The 21,725-nt window shown below is 41.4% G+C and overlaps 1 protein-coding gene across 1 annotated transcript in view; it reads right to left on the reverse strand.

The window, feature by feature from the left end:
• Positions 1-21,725, reverse strand: part of EIF3H (eukaryotic translation initiation factor 3 subunit H) — a 78,843-nt gene that overhangs the window by 11,964 nt on the left and 45,154 nt on the right. The window contains exons 3-4 of the mRNA XM_063131078.1: positions 6,220-6,387; positions 2,331-2,430 (exon numbers count right to left, since the gene is read on the reverse strand). Of these exons, the coding sequence (XP_062987148.1) occupies positions 2,331-2,430; positions 6,220-6,387 (268 nt within the window). The remainder of the gene's footprint in view (positions 1-2,330; positions 2,431-6,219; positions 6,388-21,725) is intronic.

Genomic DNA, 21,725 nt, shown 5'->3' on the forward strand with positions numbered 1-21,725 from the left:
CTTCTCTAATGCTTCACCTCAAGATGTGGCTAATATCCAAAAAGAAATGTTTTCTGGAAAGTGGGCAGAGGAGCAAGTTTCTTCCTAAAATTTCAGAATAAAAGAGCATTCTCCAAGTGATTATTTTTCTTCACGTTTGCCATTTTGCTTTTATTATCTTTCAGCTTTCAGTGTCTGTGTGTGTGTGTGTGTGCGTGTGTGTTTTAAAAATCCCGGATAACTCTCAGACTAGGAAAGAAAGGGACAGTCTGTTGGGTTTGGAGGTGGGCAGGGTGCTGTGTAAATATTTGTTTCACAAATTGGAGAATGAAGTGTTGGTTCCATCTTTTGAGAAACTGCAAAAATCATCAGTTTGTATTTGGAGATGGAAAAAAAACTATTTAGACAGTAAGAGGCAAGCATAGTAATTGGATTTCCTTTTTTGGGGGAAAAAGGATCCCTTTGAAAGTTTCAACAACTAAAAACAAGCTGGCCATGATTAAGGGGGGGGGTGTCACTTTTAAACAAGAAAGCTGAACCACATATTAAATTACATCAAACAGGAAGAGCATGCCCAGTATTTATTTATTTTTATCTAAGGGGAAATGTTTTGGAAAGCATACTTACAAAAATATTATATAGGGAAATTACTTTTCAAGATTTTTCTTTAAAAATGAAAGTATCTGTTTAGTTATCTCACTCGCCCTGTGCATCCTAGAACAGGTGGTAATAATGGAAGACAAGATGCTTCGGAATGGACCTAGAAGGTCCTCCAGAATGGGCAACTTGTGGCCTGGGCTTTCTCTGGGAAAGGGGCTCATGAGACAGAGCACTTCTCCCCTCAAGTCCACCCCACTGATAAACATGGAAGTTGCCCCTCCCACTGGGAACAAAAGATTGTCCTGCAGGTCTCCGCAGTGGTGCTTTGGGACAACCAATGGAAGGAAGTGGCACCCGACCCCTTGCATTCCGAAGCTGATGTGCAGACCAAATGCAGCCCATCAGACACCCTTGTTTTAGTCCAACTATTTTACCCAGCGACACAATATCCTAAGGGAAGAGCTGTAGTTAGGGAGGGGCCATAGCTCAGTGGAAGAGCATGTGCTTTGCGTGTAGAAGGTCCCAGGTTTAATCCTCAGCATCTCCAGGTAGGGTGAGGAAAGAATCCTCTCTGAAACCCTGGAGAGCCGCTGCTGCCAGCCAGTGTTGACAATACTGGGCTAGATGGAATAAAGGTCTGACTCAGCTGAAGGCAGCTTCCCAGCTACCTCCCTGTTGTTTAACTGCTAGCAATTTTACTGTAAGCTTTTAAACACACCCAATGCTTTTGAGCACCCAGGATACATGGAACAACATTAGTCTTCCATGCTGTATTGCATATGGCCTCTGAATCTGTCAAGTTCCCCAAACAACTTGCCATACAGCACAGGAAGCAACTAGTTTAGGGTCTGGGGGAAGAAGGGAAGTTCTGCTGGGGCATACGTGCAGACAGGAGTGTGATTCTCTAGAATATGGCCCTTGTGGCTAAAGTGTTGGACTGGGAGCCGGGAGATCCAGGTTCTAGTCCCCACTTGGCCATGGAAGCTTACTGGGTGACTTTGGGCCAGTCACAGACTCTCAGCCCAACCTACCTCACAAGGTTGTTGTGAGGATAAAATGGAGCAGAGAAGGATTATGTCCGCTGCCTTGGGTTCTTTGGAGGAAAAAAGGCAGGATATAAATGTGATAATGATGATGATGATAATGATGATGATGATGATGATGATGATAGGCTCTCTTCTGTCCAGGATCTTTTTACGTAATTGAGAGCTACCACACACTCTTGCCTTCCCCCCTCCCTTTTCTTGACAAGAACACTCAGGACTATTTTCTGGGATAATGGTCTTCAAGCACCTACGTACCTATCTCATGCATTGGAATGATGCCTGATGTACTTATATTCACTCCAGGACACTCACAAGAGACACACCTCTGCTACAAAGATGTTTTAACTCAGGAATCAGCTGTACACTCTTGACTCTTCCATTTTCACTCCCCTTGTGTTTAATTTCATTTGCCTTTAACATCTGCCCTCTTGTCTGGAGTGACAAAGTACATCACATCTTTCTGTCGTGAAGTAAATGTCGCTTCTTTTACCTTCCAGAAAGTATGAGAAAACTGGAAATCATCCAAAATAGATCCAAAAGTCTCAACATGCTTCTTTTACCCTTTTATCACCTGTGCAGGCTTCAAATATTTTCAGCTACTGGGGAAGCATATGTATCGTTAAACTGGAGCTTCACTGCAAATAATTTAACCTCTTTGCTCCCTCTTTCTGCCACCCACATTTCAAAACATCCCCTCACACTTACGCTTCTGGAGAGAAATCTTTCTCTTTGCAAACCTCCATCAATTTTGGTGTCAGTCTGTATGCTTTCAGGGAAAGATATCCCTGGGCAGTTTTTATGGGATCTGAAAAGAACAAGAGGAAAACACAAAATATACCTGATGAAGTCACAGAGAAATACACTGGGCATTGTACAATTTTACAAAATTCCCTTCTTGGGTATTATTTTAAAGTTCCGCCTTCTTCTTTTGACTTCTCAATGTAAATAAACCAGAATCGGTGTAATATGTTCTTCTACACTCACTGATAGCATTGCATGATGTAAATGTCAGAGATACGACTGCGCAACGTGATACTGGGTGCAGAACTCAGCACCCTGAAAGTCTCAGCTGTCTCTAAAACCAAATTTCCAACCTTTGTAAGTTTTCAAAGACAGGCCTAGCAAATCTAACAATGGATGGTGGGACCACAGCTTAGCAGTAGAGGACATGCTTTGATTCCTGACATTTCTAGTTAAAAGGATCAGGTAGCAGGTCAAGGGAAAGAAAAGTGAGTGAGACCATGGAGAGATGTTGCAAAACAAGAGTAGACAACATTGCATCACATAGGCAATAGTTCTGATTTGGCAGCTCTAAGTATAATAAGGCAGCTTTCTATATTCCTTGGTGAGATCAGCATACAATTTCCAGTGGCTAGAGGGAAAGGCCTTCAGCTGCCGGCACAGCTTCTAGCTCTTTCACTTTTAACATAGTACAGGTTTCACTGTGGCTTTTACCCTCATGCTGCAATCACCATACTGACCCATCTTTATCATTTCCACAGTTCTCTGCCATTATTCTGTTCTTATTCTCCTTGATCTAACCGCAGCTTTTGACACGGTTGATCACGATCTTCTCTTAGATTCCCTCCACGACCTTGGACTCTGTGGCTCTGTCTATAACTGGTTCGCCTCCTATCTAGAGGGTCGCTCTTTCAGCGTGTCGGCTAACGGCAGCTCGTCCTCCTCTTTTCCCCTTTCAGTTGGGGTTCCGCAAGGCTCGGTGCTTGGCCCGTTGTTGTTCTCTCTATACATGCTGCCCTTGGGCAAGCTCATTCAATCTCACGGCCTCCAATATCACCTGTATGCCGATGATACACAATTATATCTTTCATCTCCGGAACTTTCTCCAGATGTTCACGATCGTATCTCGGCATGTCTTTCAGATATCTCAGCCTGGCTGCTTCATCGTCGTTTGAAACTTAACATGGCAAAGACTGAACTGCTAGTTTTTCCTCCTAAACCTTCTCCTCACCTCTCATTCTCCCTTACTGTCAACGATGTCACGCTTACTCCGGTCAAGGAAGCTCGTAGTCTTGGCTTTATATTTGACTCCTCGCTCTCCTTTACTCCTCACATCGAGGCAGTAGCTAAATCCTGTCGTTTCTTCCTGTATAATATTGCCAGGATTCGACCATTTTTGTCTGTCTCTTCTGCCAAGACTCTCATTCACGCACTGGTTATCTCTCGGTTGGACTACTGCAACCTTCTTCTCTCTGGCCTTCCTTCGTCTCACATCAGTCCGCTGGTCTCTGTCCACCACTCTGCCGCTAAGATCATCTTCTTGGCCCGCCGCTCTGACCATGTCACTCCACTTCTGAAATCTCTTCATTGGCTTCCAATTCACTTCAGAATCCAATATAAACTTCTCCTACTGACCTTCAAAGCTCTTCACTGCCTAGCTCCTGCCTATCTCTCCTCTCTCATCTCACACTATCGCCCCGCTCGGGCTCTCCGCTCCTCCGATGCCATGCTTCTCGCCTGCCCAAGGACCTCCACTTCCCTTACTCGGCTTCGTCCTTTTCTTCTGCTGCCCCTTACGCCTGGAACGCTCTTCCAGAACACTTGAGAACTACAAACTCAATCACTGCTTTTAAGACTCAGCTCAAAACTTTTCTTTTCCCTATAGCCTTCAAATATTGAGTTTGTTCTGACTTTACACTGTTGGTTTTGCCCTACCCTGTGCCTGTTTACACTTCCCTGTGCCTGTTTGCATTCTCCTCCCTCTTTATTGTTTACTACAACTTATTAGATTGTAAGCCTATGCGGCAGGGTCTTGCTATTTACTGTGTTATCTGTACAGCACCATGTACATTGATGGTGCTATATAAATAAATAATAATAATAATAATAATAATAACTTGCCCTCCACATAAAGGACTCCTTCGTCATACTCAGACCAGGATAATTAGTTATATGATCTAATTATTCCTTAGGTGGTAAAGCTGTGTCTGGACTGTACCATGTCATTAGAGGTTGGGGCTCACATAACTGAATGCTGTTTCTTACTCTCCGCCCCAGTAGTCCCTGTATGTAGAAGTCTAGCATGTCAGGTAGAAAGCTGGGCTATAACCCTTAACCCGACATCTAGTTTTCTATATGGAAGGGGAGGGAACTGTATTGGAAGAATATTCAGTCATGAAGGCCCCCATTTGCTGTTCTTTATACACACACACACACACAAATTAATTCCTGCATATAGAAGACTAGCATGTAAGGTAGAAAGCTCGGCTATAAACCCTAACTCAACACTTAGTTTTCTATGTGGAAAGGGGGAACTGTATTGGAAGAATATCCAATCATGAAGGCCCCCACCTCCAGTTTGAAGCAGTATGCCAGATTCCACTTCACTCCTCTGCAAGCACTACACAATGACGAAAGGATAGATCTCACTGGGGTCCTGGCCTCAGACCTGCACCTGGGCTGCCAAACTCCTGGGATACTGTTAGGAAAATATTTATTCACGTTTCCAATTTCATCAGGTTTGTTTGTGTGTGTGTGTATGTGTGTGTGTTTTGGTTGTGTGTGTTTTTAATGTGTACATAGTTTTCAAGTTGACATGCTATCATTAGGAGTGGAAAAATATATGAATAAGAAACTATTTAATCTCTAGGACAAGGGAGCTTAATGTCTGTAGCAAGATAACAGCCGAAGTAGGCTTGCCAAATAGTAAACTTTTTTTTTTTAAAAAAAGTTAACATTTGTGTTGTCTGAAACTGAACATAGTAAAACCTTTAGCAATCAGTGATAAAATGAAAACCAAAATAGACTGAAACAAGTGGAAAATTCATCAAGATCTGATGATGCAATGTTTCCAGCCAGTATAAGTATACTTTAACAACTTGTTCTTTACTGTAATCCAATTGTTAACATACTGAAACAATTTTGGGGCAGCTCATAAGATTGATCGTATTCATTAGTATTTTTTCTGACAGATACTCAGGACGTTACATTTACTTCTCAGCTGGAAACTATACGCGAGCCTGCCAGATATGGCAAAACCGTGAGTGTTCGGGGAGGGGAAAGCTATAAAGCTGTTAAATTGCCTACGGTTCTGATACAGCACAGAACATCTGGTCTGGAGAGCTTGAGGAAACGCCATTAAAAAAAAAAACGGCAGAAAAGAAAAAAATCTTTGTGCTACGAAACAGTCCAGGTTTTGTGCGCTTCTGTCAGATGCATAAAAAAAAGGGGGGGGAGAAAAATACTTGGCAAGCAGCATTATGATTGGTCAGTCACGTACAGAGCCAGACGCTCTAGCAAGCAGGGTTTGTTAAGACATCTGGTCTAGTTCCACCAGCCCCTTCCACGAGGGAGGGGAGACGGAGGAATAAAAATGAAGCAGCTACTCCAGCATTCCAAAACGTACACATCAGGGCTCTGATAGCAAGAAAAATAAACAGAAAGAAGGAAACCCTGTCTAGACTTCGCTGCTGCTGAAGCTGCTGCAGACACAGGGTTGGTATTTACTTGGAAAAGGCCTGCTAGGGCTGCTCTTACAGGCAAGCAAGATCGAAAGACAAAAATAGCCGGAATAATATCGGGGTGCGTGTGTGGGAAGAGGGGGGAGGTAGAATACAGGAAGCAGCCCACTAACCGTAAATGAGGACGACAGATTCCTCAATCGCATGCTGGTAACTGAACTGGGAGTCCAGGAGAGCGCGGGTAACAAAAGAGCCATAGTAGGTGGACTGGTACCAGCCAACGTGGAGATGATCGATGTTGACATGGCGAAGGCTTCGCATCATTTCCATCTGATACTGAACTGGAGGTGGGGGAAGAGAGAGAGAGAGAGAGAGAGAAATCAAACACTTCATGGAATAAGCTTACATAAAATGTTCGGCCATTCCTAAATCATGTGCCCTATTACTTGTGAAGGCAATTTGGTGTGGTCGTTGGGATCTGCAGGGACTCAAACTGGGAGCCCTTTGGAGCCATAGTTAAACTATGGAGTTCACTACCACAAGCTGTAATGATGGCCACCAATTTGGATGGCTTTAAAAGGGGTTAGATTCATTCCTGGAGGAGAAGGCTATCAATGGCTACTCATCCTGATAGTTATGTGCTACCTTCAGGAGCAGAAGCAGTAAGCCCATGTATACCAGTTGCTAGGGAAGGAGGGGTAGGAGGGTGCTGTTGCGCTGTGTCCTGCTTATGGGTTCCTGGTCAACAGCTGATTGGCCACTTGTGAACAGAGTGCTGGACTAGATGGACCCGTGGTCTGATCCAGCAGGGCTCTTCTTAAGCCACAGAGTTGAGAGACAAGCACTGGACTGCTCTATTTACTCCTGACGGCTTTTGAGGTAAACTCTCGTTTTTTGACTTCAACTTGAGCAGGCCCACTGCTCCAACCTCAGCAATTTAACATCAAAGAAAGATTTGGCCCCAGGGGGGGGGAGAGAGAGAAAGAGGAAGCAAGCAACGACCACGTGGCCCATTCAGTGGGCGTTTTTATCACACTGCTTCTCCACACAGCAGGAAATGGCGGCAAGTTTCGTTACAGCCCCTAAAAATGTATTTTCTGGGGTCTTTGTGACGGAAAATCAAGCAGGAGTGGGAGGCGCGAGGACCCGTGAAAATCCGTGAATGGCCAGTAACGAGTGTGCGCTAAAACACTTGTCTGACGATGCAGCAGGTCAGGGAAGTCTGGGATATACTGCATTAAGTTACTTGTTTAGCCAAACTGACCACACAGTAGACCCACAGTAACCAGCATTTAACGCAATCATATCAAGCATACCAATTAGGAAACTCCATAATGGGTTTTCATTTTAAACCGCCGTTTAAGCCTTTCAAAGTGGTAACAAATTGAAAGTCAAATGTTTAGATTTCAGTGAGATACATATGCCAACCATTAACAGAAGAAAAAGTCTTTTAAAAATCCATATTAAAAAGTCTGTGTCAGCTACAGAAGTGTGCGCTATATATATTCTTTTGAGCCACACACACTATAGTGTGTGTGTGTGTGTTTGTATTTATTGTGGTATTTCTCCAATAAACACTCCTATGTATCCTACCACAGAGCTATGATAACACAAAGTAATTGTTGGACCCTTAGGCTTAAGCTTGATTTATAAAACTATTAATTAGTTATATAATAAGCATTTCCTCATAGGCTGCCCACTCATTCCAGATATACAACCCCCCTGAGCCCTGAAAACCAGGAGAACTATATTTTCATAATTTATGCAGAAGAGAAGTCATAATTAGGATGTTTCATGTACTGCCCATGGACAGGCAGGCATCAACAACACTCAGAAACACTAACATGGGCCTAATCTACACCAAGCAAGATATTGCACTACGAAAGTGGTATATAAAAGGCAGGAGCCACACCAAGCAGGATATAGCAGTATGAAAGTGGTTTATGGTATGGTATGAAAGTGGTATATGGGCCCCAACAGTTGTCAGTGCACTTCAATACTGCTATAAAGCAGTAGTGTGGCTCCTGCCTTTTATATACCACTTTCATAGTGCAATATCCTGTTTGGTGTAGATTAGGCCATGGTGCCTTTCCCCTCTCCCCCAGTCTGCACCATACAAAAATAATTTAAGGCACAATCCTACCCAAATTCAGACAAAAACAAAGTCCTACATGTCCCAGCATTCCCCAGACAGCTATGGACTTGTAGGATCTTTTTTCGGTCTAAAGATGCATACGATTGCACCCTAAATATGTTGAATTGCTTTCTGATTTGCTTCATATAGATTACCTCAGTAATTCTTACAACGAAGCTGTAAGGTAGGTCGGTATCATTTCATGCTGTTCTTTTTTTCCCCCTTTGGTGGGGCTGCATGTTTTTGCTATGCTGCCCAAAACAACTGCCGTGCCGTGTGGGTGGACCTACAGCCAGTGGGTTGTATCCAATGCTAGTCTAACTTAAGTGTGCCTACTAAAGATGGGTGCTGGGGAAGCGGGGGGGAGGGAGGGAACCCTCCATTCTACAGTGCAGAAAAGCAAGCATTACCTGGCTACAGGAAGCAGAAGACCCAGTCCAAACTCAGACCAGCCTCCTTGTTACAGTCTCCATCATACCAGGGGCAGCGGGAGATGTAAGCCATGTGGTAGCCTGCCAAGTGTTTTATTTCTCAACAGTTTGGCTTCGCTTGGGATGATGGCAATAAGATTATGAGGAAATGTTATTAATTTGGGTCTCAGGTATGCAGAGTCACACGACTGTAATCACCCCCTCCCCACAAAAAAACACCCAGCATTTTACCTCAGCATTTTAGATAGGCCTGCACCAATAGGCAAGCATAAAAATGAAGAGATTGACCCAAACACTTGACCCAGGATTTTTCCTAGCCACTTGCTGTGGGGGGCGGGAGTGGGAGGAAGTATAATTCTCTCCAACCAGGCATGGAATTTTTAAGCAATTTCTAAGTTCTTGGACCACAGATGAGTAGCACAGGAATGTGTGGGCAAACAGGATACTAACTTTTGTGGATGTGTTTGCAGGGGTATGCTAAGCTGGTTATTTATTCATTCCTCCTCCTCATTTCTACAGCTTGTTTGAGTGGGTATCTAGCAGGGGGACCCAACATTTTTTGGGCGGTGGATCACATCTGGAAGTGTGAAAGTGTTGAGGGCACTCTCACAAAATGGCTGCTAGGAAGGAGCTTGCCCATTTCTAAAATGGCCACCATGGTGGGTATATCAGATCATAAAACACTCATTTCCCAGAAGGCGAACTGGTGAGACTAAACTAGGGTGGACCATATGAAAAGGAGGACAGGGCTCCTGTATCTTTAACAGTTGCATAGAAAAGGGAATTTCAGCAGGTGTCATTTATATATATGGAGAACCTGGTGAAATTCTCTCTTCATTACTACAGTTAAAGTGCAGGAGCTATACTAGAGTGACCAGATTTAAAAGAAGGCAGGGCACCTGCAGCTTTAACTGTTGTGATGAAGAGGGAATTTCACCAGGTTCTCCATATATACAAATGACACCTGCTGAAATTCCCTTTTCTATGCAACTGTTAAAGATACAGGAGCCCTGTCCTCCTTTTCATATGGTCACCCTAACTAAAAGAAAAACAATTTACCCAAGAATCTAAGTACAAGGCAGAGGTTTGGGGCTGAGCTCCAAAACACAAATCTATGCTTTTGAACCCAAATAAAGATAGTGCTTAAGAGCAGCTTCCCAGTTTAAAAAATCAAGTAATTGAAAGATCTTAAGTAATAAACTAAAAATCAGGAGCCTGGTGGGCACCAAGACAGGCGTCCACAGGGACATCAGTGATGACAGGAACCATGCTGAGGACCCCAGGTATACAGAGCCTTATCATTCCTACCTTGCTCAATTATCCTTACAAGATTGAGGTGATGTGGATGAACTGCAACAAATTGTCCAAAGCCATTACATCCAAGCAAGGACTTGAATCTGTCTCATTCCCCAGCCTCAACATTCTATCCACTAGTAAGGGAAGCTTTATATATATTAAAAAGCTGCATTTGGGGGGTATGTTGCCTTCCTTTTTACAGCTGGTTTATTGGTTTTAAGTTCAGCAATACGCCTGTAAAGGAATGGTGCAAATTTCATTGTTTCAGAGCAGTGACAATAAACACAATTCTCTTTCTGAGCCTTCCCTCAAAATGGAATTTACTTTACAGTTTAAATAATTAAGTTTACAACAGAAACAAGAATGTGTGGTAAAGGCCATCAGCCTCTCGCCCGTATAAACAGGATCCAGACAGAGAATGGAGACAATTAATACATTTTATATAATCTTCACACACTCTCTTCCAAAAGGGTAATTAAATTATTGTTAACTATCTCCAGAGGACAAACGAAGGCAGTGTTTGTGTGCTAGACCAGTATGAGCTTTCCTTTGTTAAATATGTAAAACGTTAAGCACGTTATATATAGATCTATAATTAAGAAAATGTTTTAAGTAAAACAATATGTAGTACACAGAAAATAGAGTGCATTCATCTTTAATATTCTTTTCATTTAAATGTTACTTTTTAAATATAGGCACTCAGAAAAAAAATGTTGTGTGTGTGTATGTGTGTTAATTGTTAGATCTTTGATTCATTTTGAGACTGGGCTGGAGATGCAATGTCTGGACCACCCTGTGCAAGAAGATCTTTTTCTTAAGATCAAATCTTTTGGTCTTCACAGTTTATAAATTTGGCAGCATACAGGGAAGCCAGGGATTGGGATCAACCCACAGGATCACACACACACACATGCACAAACTCCTTCCTCCCTAGATATGTACAGGTTTTGGATTTCTGAAGCCTTTTAGGGAATGGGATTTCACACACCCCCTCTCCAGTTTTACTTCCTGGAGAAAACAGAAAGATATGCATTACTGACTTTCTTATTTATTTTATTTATTATTACATTTATAGCCTGTCATTTTATCCTCACAATAACCCTGTGAGGTAGGTTAGGTTGAGATTCAATGGCTGGCCTAAAATCACTAGTGAGCTCTATGGATGAGTGGGAACTTGAACCCGGATCTCCTGAGTCCCAATCCAACGCTCTAACCACTATACCACACTGGCTCACCAAGCCTAAACTTATTTAGGGTGACCATATGAAAAGGAGGACAGGGCTCCTGTATCTTTAACAGTTGTATTGAAAAGGGAATTTCTGCAGGTGTCGTTTGTAATATATGGAGAACCTGGTGAAATTTCCTCTTCATCACACCAGTTAAAGCAGCAAGTGACCTGCCCTCTTTTAAATCTGGTCACTCTAGTACAGCTCCTGCACCTTTAACTGTTGTGATGAAGATGGAATTCCACCAGGTTCTCCATATATACAAATGACACCTGCTGAAATTCCCTTTTCTATGCAACTTTTAAAGATGCAGGAGCCCTGTCCTCCTTTTCATATGGTCACCCTAACTTATTTAACTGTTTAAACAAGATAAAATGTATTACTTATAAGATCAAATTAACAGACCAATCATATGCAAGCTTGTTCGAGATGTAAAATTTCTAGAAATTTTGAAGCCATGGGAAAAAAATAGTTTTTTTCCGGGAAATTTTGGGAAAAAATGAAAATTTTCATAAAAATTGAAATAATGCAATATTAGCACTTTTTACACTTTTTATACTTTAGGAATATAAAATGTAATTATGTCCAAGTTGGTTTGGCATAAAATATACATCAGAGTTGGAAGCAACTGAACGAATAAACAACAAAATGTTAAAAGTACAGTGCATTCAAACAATTATTACAAATTGAATTTACTTTTTATATATATATTTTTAATTTTTTGGTAACAAATGGAGCTACAAGCTCCTGAACTATTAGGAACACCTGAATTGTAAGGAACCTCTTTGGTTTTGCCAGTTTATGAGGAGCAGGCAAAAAACATTTAAGAACAACAACAAAAGAACCCACCAACGTCAGTAACAAAGAAAATTAGTAACAAAGAAAATTCCAGCAAACCAAATGAAATCCTCAAAGATCCCTAGTTGTCAGTGAACAGAAGTTGGCTACATCTTCCCAAATGAACACTTGACAATAAAACACAGATTTGCTGCTGTTAATCTTCAGTTCTTCAAGGAACAGAGAAACTTAGCATATTTAAATATCTTGTATGGAAATTTTCTAAAAATCTTCTCAAAATCTTCCGCTTCAACAATTTAATAATGTGCCAGAGCATAATCCAGCAAAAGTTAAGCACTTTGAGAACCTATTGATCTCAATGGAACAGTGCTAAACATGTGATTAACTCTCACTCTGAAATCAGTCAGATGTAATGGTACAAAACTCTGGCCGGGTTGTGCTCATTTTTAATTGCAGAGAACCTCGGAGAAGAAGCCAACTGGACTATTACTCATTGTAATGCCCCCTCAAAATAAATAAACCCCTTCAGCTTTTTAAAAAAAATAGATTAGCTTTTGTTAAAAGGAACAAGGCTTCCCCCCCCCCTTCAAACTTGAAATAACATTTTCACTTTTAAAGAAAAGCTAGCAAGGGTTTTCCAGCTCTTGTTCTCTGCAGTAAGGATGCAGAGTCTTTCAGGATTACAGACTAAGTTCAGTGCATCTTTTTTAAAAGGCCATGGGTGGTAAATGCGACATCACGGCAAGGCATACACAACTGCTCTGGGGCAAATTACTAAAATGGGTTCAAATAAGAGACTCCATTTCATTTCTGCTGGTAACCTTCCTAAAAATGAAAATCCTAACTGTATTATAAACTACTTTTTTGAAGACAGGGGCTTAAGTAGTATAAAGGCCTCAGAGTATATAAAAATTGTCTGCCACACACCAAGTTGCAGTTCAACAGTGGTTAAGGAATGGGAACTCACTCGTAGCACCTGAAGTGCTGATTGCACATATTCCACTGGATACATTCCAAAAGCCATCAAGACTTCTATCCAGCAAAAACACACAACTTCAGCACACGTCTACCCATAGCAAGATTTATCTGCCTTGATCTAATTTGCCAAATATTGACAAAAGTGCTTGTTTGGCCATATTCTGCCAACGCACCTTTGATCATTAATACCATGATCATTAATGCTGTGCAACATCCTTTTACTAAAGCATACTCACCGCAACGCCCTTCAGCTAAGCTCAGCGCTCTTTTTAATATTAAAAACAACACATATCAGTACTTTACTAATACATGCAGAATGACCTAGTTAGGATGATAAGGCCTATCGGTGCTATGCTGCATATCATGCGAACCCAGGTAGAGTGGGTTATGCAAGAATTACAAAATAAAAGTTTTCGGGTGCCTGGAAAAATATATTTATTTTGCCTAGAATAAAAATATTTTTTCCCCAGGCACCTGAGAACACTTTTCTCTTTTATTTCCTTCTTGCTGTTTTCTTTATGGTAGAGTTAAGCAACCCCTGCATAACCCATGGTCTGTTCATGGTTTGCACAACACAACAACCCCCAAACGGGGGTTGGATAAGCAAAATGGTGGCCACATGCGGCCTGCATGCGCCTCACCAAAGGTTAAATAACCAGTGTTGCGTGAATCAGCCCAATAGGTAAATATTAGATTGTTGACTGACCCAAATGACAACTCAAGCGCTACAAGGATGTGAAATTGCAGCGCTTTGTTTTTCGCTCAAGAATAGATGTTCAGATAAGAATTAAGAAGAGATTATGCATGCCCAGACATAGTTGTCAGTCACCTGGGAACTATTAGAACAAAATAAACGCCAAGCCAGCAAACACATCACCAAACCATTTTCAAACATCCAAATGCCTATCTGCAATTCTATTTGAGCCTCATAGGACCCTTATAAATGAAAGAAAGAAGAGAAACAAAACTTGTGTTTTGTGTGTGTGCGTGTGTATGCAGAAGTTAATCTACACTGTGTCTCCCAACTTTTTTAGGCCTGTGGACACGTGGCAATTAAAGAAACTGTCCTGGGCACCACCTCAAAATAACTAACATGGGGCTGTGGCTAGCTACAAAGGACAAGTAACCTACCAAAAAGACAGGTTTTGGGTGCCAGACAAAAGTGGGGGCAACACACAAAACAACACTTTTGAACTCATCATTTCTGCACCAACGGAAGTCTATTTCACAGATGGAAAAGTATCCTCACTCCCTTTTTTGCCCCTTTTTCCTGTCACCCCGGATCATCACCCATACACTCACACAAATATCATTTACCCATCATGCAGGCATACACACCCTCTTCCTTCTTTTCCTCACCGCCAGCTCACAAAAAAACCACATTCTCTTTCAGAATCTGCTCCCCCGCCCTGCCCATCTCTGGAGCACTCCTAAACTTATTCTGTCTCCGTCTCTCTTTCTCTCACGCGCAAACAGCCCCTATTCATTCAGAGACACAAGCACACAACTTTCCCCAACCCTCAGGTTGCTCACAGCTGGCTTCCCCCCACCCTGTCCCCATAGCTTCTATTATTCTCTCCAGTTCCCTCCCTACTGGTTCTCCTGACCCTCTGCTGACTTACCGCTGCCCTTCCTAGCCCCACCCTGACTGTTCTCCCAACCCCTCTCAGCTGATCTCTACTCAGCGCAGCAGTGAGAGGGGTACCCGTTTCTTTTATTTTTTCCCCCTTTCTTTTTCTTGGTGGCTGAGCATGCAGCATAGGAAAGTGTCAGCCTACAGCCGCCTTTCACCTTCATTTCCTAAGACCCACGTATGGCCCAGAGGCATTCACGGGAGATGAAGATGGCAGCACCTGCATCTTCGTTTTAAAAAAAAAATGGGAAAGGTTGGGCACCTTAACAGGTGTCAAGGAAGGTGTCCTGGAGGGGGGGAGGGAGGTGATGTCACATTGCCTACCCCTGATATAGTGCCCACATGCACACCTACCTTATTGCAGATTCAAATGCTTCAAAGTTAATGAGCTCAGTATCAACTTTGATTAAGTCTACCGGGTAATATAACAAAAGGCCAATTCATATGAATCACTTGCGTGTGATTATAGGATCAACTAAAGACAATAATGCTGCACTGGGACTTGGAACCTGAGTTCAAATCCTTGCTTTGCCATAAACCCTGCTCATCTTCTGTTACTGAGCATTCAATGTTATATTGTGAGAATAGCAGGGAATATCTCCATGGAAAATACCTTGTTCTCTTTGGAGAAAGACTAGGATACAATACAATAAAGACACAATTTCAACATACCGTATTTCTTCGATTGTAAGACGCCATCGATTGTAAGATGCACATTAATTTCAGTACCACCAACAGAAAAAAAAATTCTAAGACACACCCGCGATTCTAAGACGCACCCCATTTTTAGAGATGTTTATATGGGGAAAAAAGTGTGCCTTAGAATCGAAGAAATAGGGTACATATCTTGGCTTAAAATGTGGAAATATGCATAAGGCTTATGCCCGCATTCTTTGATCTCTTGATGCTCTTTCCATCCTCTGTTTTCGGTGCATTGTGATTAAGCTAGGACATATTCAGGTAGCCATAGTTTCCTGTTATAGCCAAACTGGGAAACTATGGTTATCAGGATTGGAATAAACCAGGATCTTAAACCAACTTCAAATTATGATTTACGTTCTTGGCTTGCTCTAATCCTGCAAACCAAAGTTTCCCAGTTAAGACATTAATAGGAATGTATGGTTAACCAAAAACACCCTGAGTAAATCACAGTGTACTGTGAAGAGAGGACTTGGCCTTTTTTGCCTTCTTTGATATCTTTTTGGCTGTAGATATCATGAGGGAGTGGCCTTTAGTCGGCCTGTTGGGATGAGCAGCCGACATCGAGGAGACTGTCGATGTTGACGGGGCTATCGATGTAGAAGGTTTTGGCGGCGATATCGGAGCAGAAGCCATAGTACTCTTTTTTAGTGGTTGGTCGACGCACTGAAGAGTACGCTTCCAAAGTTCGGCCTTCAGGCGATCCGATCTGTGTCTCCTTGTTTGTTTTGAGAAACTCTGACAATGATGGCAGGTTTCAATAACATGCGCCTCTCCCAAGCAAAGAAGGCAAAGGGAGTGGCCGTCTGCCGCTGGCAGTTTACTACCGCAGCGAATGCATTTGCGAAATGGTGCCTTTAGGGCCATACAAGATAGATTAGAAGGAGAAATAAAGTAGTATTTATTAAGATAATAGTATTTTTTTAAAAAAAAAATTAAAAAAAATAGGAAGGAGAACTCACAGAGAATAGAAGGAAGAATATTGGAGAAGAAACGAAGAGGAAACACTCAGCTACGAAGTCCTGTTTGAGGAGAAACCTTTTGACGAAGCATCAGCTACGCGGTCACAAAGGAACTAAGGGGAAGGTGGGAATGTGCGGGAGCATGCGCACGAGACGGTGGGGGAGGGGTTCCCGCCAAAAACAACGCTTCTCAGCTACAAAAACCTTTCTGGAGCGAATGCTCAGCACAAGCGCAGAGCCCATGGTGTGATGCACAGAGACCACGAAGAAGAATGGAATAAACCAGGATCTTAAACCAACTTCAAATTATAATTTAAGTTCTTGGCTTGCTCTAATCCTGCAAACCAAAGTTTCCCAGTTAATGTATGGTTAACCAAAAACATCCTGAGTAAATCACAGTGTACTGTGAAGAGAGGAGGGTCAACTCAAGGATGAAGCACATACAGGTACAACACTCAGGTATATTTTGCCTTATTAAGCTTAGATATATACATCTGACTGCGGCCTATGTGTCATCATGATGTTCTACCGGGAATGTGTAACCTTGTTTCTTCAGTGAATGTGGAACTTGTCATTAATAGCACAGATATGTGACTCAGCTGAATAAGCAAAGAAAGCTAAGTTTACAAATCTAAATAAAGGATTGATGGGCTTTGCCTGAACTTTGAGTGTCTGTAATGTGTATACAGTATCAGAAAGCACATCACAGAAAGCACATTGAATTTATAAAATGTGCTGATAAGATACAGGAAAATACAGGCATTTTAGAAAACTGTGTAAAGTAATGGCTGTTTACAAAGTTGACAAGGGTAGATTAAACTACTTTAGCGTAATGCAAATCATTTTTATTCAATTACTATGTTACTCAACAGATGATAAAGCGTGAAAGAAAGGAAACTCACTGTTCTGCTTAAGAGATGGCTCATCACCAAAATTATTATTATTATTTATCATACTTATATGGCATCATCGTGACTGGTGCAGAAGTTCTGAAGGACCAACTGGCTCGCAAAAGTAAGAAATCACTGGAACATAGGAAGCTATCTTATCTTGAGTCAAACCACTACTCCACACTGACTGGCAGCAGCTCTCCAAGATTTCGGGCAGGAGTCTTTCCCAGACTACCTGGAGATGATGGGGATTGAGATGCAACCCTTTCCCAAATGCAAAGAATGCTCCTTGAATTCACATATCATCCTGCAGAAGGGCTGCACTCACCTCCTCTGTATCATTCCAATTTAGCAAATGTGCGGCCAAAGTGAGAAGTCTATTGGAGTACTAGACTTATGGCCAAAGACATGCAGATCAAACTTTTTTTTTTCCGTTTTCCACTTTCCAAAAGCCCACCCACCCTGGGCCATTTACTATACAGCAATGAAGCACTCCAGCTTTTGGGAGCTGCTGGGTGCCAACTCTGAGTCCTTTCAAACTATACAGTAGAGTGGAGGAAGATGCAGGAAACTGGGAAAGGAAACTCCCTCCCTCTGGTTTCCATAACTATACTGTTGGGTAAAATACTGAAAAAGAAAGAAATGCACTTATACAGAATATGACAGTACCATGAAAGAGAGGGAAAAGCTCCAAGCCCATACAGAAATGGGTATCTTGAATTTGCACAGCATGGCTTCAAACTGAGCAGCTTTCCCAAAATCACAAGGAAAAGACTGGTGACATTTTCGAAGTGAAGACTTCAAAATGGCATTGGTAATATCATCACTGCTGGAGAGGGAAATGTTTCATAATAAAATTACAGATTAAGTTTTCAGTGTTCTTTTATGAGCTGCTAATTTTAGCACAATCATGCCATTTGCAGATACAACTAAATATCCTTGCATAGCCGTGCCTCTGAACAGCATTTTTAATGGGTTTAAGAAACACCGACAATGTAACTTGTTAAACATGGTAAAATCTTTAAGAGTGCTTCTGATGGTATAAAAGGGTATACTTTTTGTTTATATAAAATCATCAGTATACTCTGAATTCTACTCCCCTCCATACACATATCATTTAACAAGCATAACAAACCCGGATGCTACCTAAAGAAAAATTAAACATCTGGTGAAGTATGTCATAAGCTCAGGGTTCACAGCTGCTAGTACATTTAATTTTTCTACTCTACAGCTGTAAGATTTGTTCATAATTCTGAAGAATAAGAATAAGAACAAGAATAAGAACACATTCCTCAATCTAAAGTGCTTCCCAAATCAAATCAGGCAACTATGTACTTACAGAAGGAATATGCTAACAAGGCCCTTCATCTTATGTTTTCTGTTGAGACATTCAATTGAATTTCAGAAGGGAGCAAGGTGTCTTGTACGATGTTGGCAACCAATTCTGTTGTATTAACTTAGACGAATGCATTTTTCTCTTATTATGCATCTCATCCGAATCTACCAATGCACAGTTTTCAAAAATGGGATAATGCAAAAATATGAAAATAAATGCTCCCATCATTAACACTGTGAACTTGAAAACATTGCCAAGTTAATACAAAATAAGCCAAGTTATTTCTTAAGCACATTTTATAAGATCTTTTGAGACAATGGTTAAGCTTTAACAACTCATTGCAGAATTTTTAAATTTTGGCCATAACCTGAAGAAAGAGTTTAAAAGGAAGTTTACTGCAACAAACTGCTGTGAAATTTACAATTTTTAGAAGGCCCGATAGTGCTACAAAGAGATTTATTTATTTATTTTAAAAAAGAAGAAGCAAAGATCATCAGAAGGAAGAAACACATTTCTATTTTCAAACAGCTGTAACAGATCACTCCACTAGTGGATTGGAAATCAATAAGCTTATAAATATCTATAAGACATAAAATATTCCACCTTCCCACACTCTCAACCGCTTAGATCAGCCTTCCTCAACCTGGTAGCCCAGATGTTTTGGACTTCAATTTCCTTTAGCCTGAGCCAGCATGAACAACTGTCAGGATAATGGGAGTTGTAGTGCCAAATATCTGGACGGCACCAGGTTAGAGAAGGCTGTCTCAGAAAGTATTGACAATGGAGAATATTTTAAACATACATGCTATTTTCTTAATGAATCAGTGAAAACTGAGCAACCTTAGACTAGTCATAAGAACTATGCTGAATCAGACAAAGGGCATTGTTCCTGTTGACCAGGAACCCACAAGCAGGACATGAGTGCAACAGCACCCTCCTCACCATGTTCCCCAGTAACCGGTGTACATAGGCATACCACATCTGCTACTGGAGGTAGCATAGAGCCATCATGACTAGCAGATGTTAACAGCCTTCTCTAGGAGTTCATCTAATCCCGTTTTAAAGCCATCCAAATTGGTGGCCATCACTACATCTTGTAGTAGGGAATTCCATAGTTTAACTATGTGCTGTGTGAAAATGTGTTTTGTATATATTCATCTGTCCTGAATCTTCCACCAATGAGCTTCACAGGAAGGCCCTGAGTTTTGGTATCCTCAGAGAGAGAGAGAGAGAGATGTCTCCCTCCCCACATTCTCCACACCATGCATAATTTTGTACACCTCTATCATGCTCCCCTTACTCGCCTTTTTTCTATAAGCTAAACAATCCCAGCTGTTGTAATGTTCTCTCATGGGGAGATGCTTCAACTCCTTGATCATTTTAGTTGACCTTTTCTGCACTTTTTCCAGCTCTCAATATCATTTTTTTTTTTTAGGTATGATGACCAGAAATGTACACAATTTTAAAAGTGTGGTCACAGCACAGATTTGTATAAAGGCAGTATGATATTGGCAATTTTATTCTCAATTCCTTTACTAATTATGCCTAACATGGAGTTAGCCTTTTGTTACAGCATCCACACACTGGGTTGACAATTTCACTGAGCTGTCCACTAGAACTCCAAGATCTCTTTTTTAGTTGGTCACCACTAGCTCAAATCCCATCAGGTTATACCTGAATTTGGGATTTTATTGCCCCAACATGCATCACTTTACACTTACTTACACTGAACAGCATTTGCCATTTGGATACCCATTCTCTGAGTTTGAAGAGATCCTTTTAGAGCTCAATCCCTTTTTGTCTGAACCACCTCAAATAATTTGGTGTCATCAGCAAATCTGGCCACTTCACTGCTCACTCCTAATTCCAGATCACTGATGAACAAGTTGAAAAGCATTTATCCCTGTGGGACCCCACTATTTACTTCTCTCCATTGGGAGAATTTATCATTTATTGCTACTCTCTGCTTTCTGTTCTTTAACCAGTTACTGATCCATAAGAGGACCTCTCCTCTTATTCCATGATTGCTAAGTTTGCTCAGGAGTCTTTGGTGAGGGACTTTGTCAAAAGCCTTTTGGAAGTTCAAGTAAATAATGTCTACCAGATCACCCCGTATACATGTTTATCAAAGTGAAACCCCAATAGCAAGAAATAAATTTTAGTGAAGTGTTGTTGGTATAAAGAAGAATATTGTTAGCTTACAAAAGTAAAAAAAAAAGTGTTTACATATAACTATGTGCTGTGCATACTACATCTGAGGTAAAAGTGTAGGCTTGTTTTTTGTATAACAGTGCAATCCCATGCAGGTCTACTCAGAAGTAAGATCCCAAGTTCCCAGAATTGCAGCCTTAAGCACTGGGGTTGGAGCATTTCTGAGAAACGCAGGCACGCAGAAAGGCAAGACAGAGGAATTAGGGATGTATAGCTCTTTGTTGAAGCCTTGAACTAAGAACGTTATACTTTGTTAGGGGTATGTTGCTGGTTTTCTCTGGAAGGAGTTCTGGAAACCATCTTATTTCAGAAAGCACATATGGCTTTTAAACAGCTACGCATTGCTGCTGAAGAGGACTGATGCCCTGTCCCTTAAAGAGCACAACTCCGATGTGCACAGCCCCAAAACTGTGAGGCATTCCTTAGATTTGAAACTGAGCTGGCAACTCACCTCCCTTGCCACCTCCCCAACCCACTTAACATCTGTATTTGCATCACTTTGGCAGAGACAACGGCTAACATAAGAGTACAGAAAAACATCAATTCTACCTTTAATGTAAAATAGCAGATGGAAACAAAGAAGAATCAGGAAACAGGGCAGGCCAGCGCCATGTGTTTTTATTTATTTACTATCTATATTTTTATATCTCTGTTCAATCATTTGCCAGTGTTGTTTACAAGTAACAATAAGAGAATTAAACTGTGAATACAAACAAAACACAATCATCTAAAAGGCACAGGAGCACAAAAACTCCTTTTGTTAAAACTACATCTAAAATGCTTGGGAAAATCAAAAGGTCTTGGCATCAAAGGACAATAAAGTAGGTGCCCATTGAAGCTCTCTGGAGATAATGTTCCACAATTCAGGCATTGCCAGGGAGACGGCCTTCTCCCTAGTAATCACCTGCCTTACCTCAGATGGTACCCACAGGAGGTCCTCCACTGAAGATCTTAATGTAGATGCATATGGAGGCAAGCAGCCCTTCAAGGACCTTGGTCCTAAGCCAGGAAGCTGTTACACTGCTGGCAAGATCACTTCTCCAATTCTGCCACATGAAGGTCTCTTGCTCCCACTTAAATGGCGC

This window comes from Elgaria multicarinata, chromosome 7, assembly GCF_023053635.1.
Source record: "Elgaria multicarinata webbii isolate HBS135686 ecotype San Diego chromosome 7, rElgMul1.1.pri, whole genome shotgun sequence".
Classification (NCBI taxonomy): domain Eukaryota; kingdom Metazoa; phylum Chordata; class Lepidosauria; order Squamata; family Anguidae; genus Elgaria; species Elgaria multicarinata.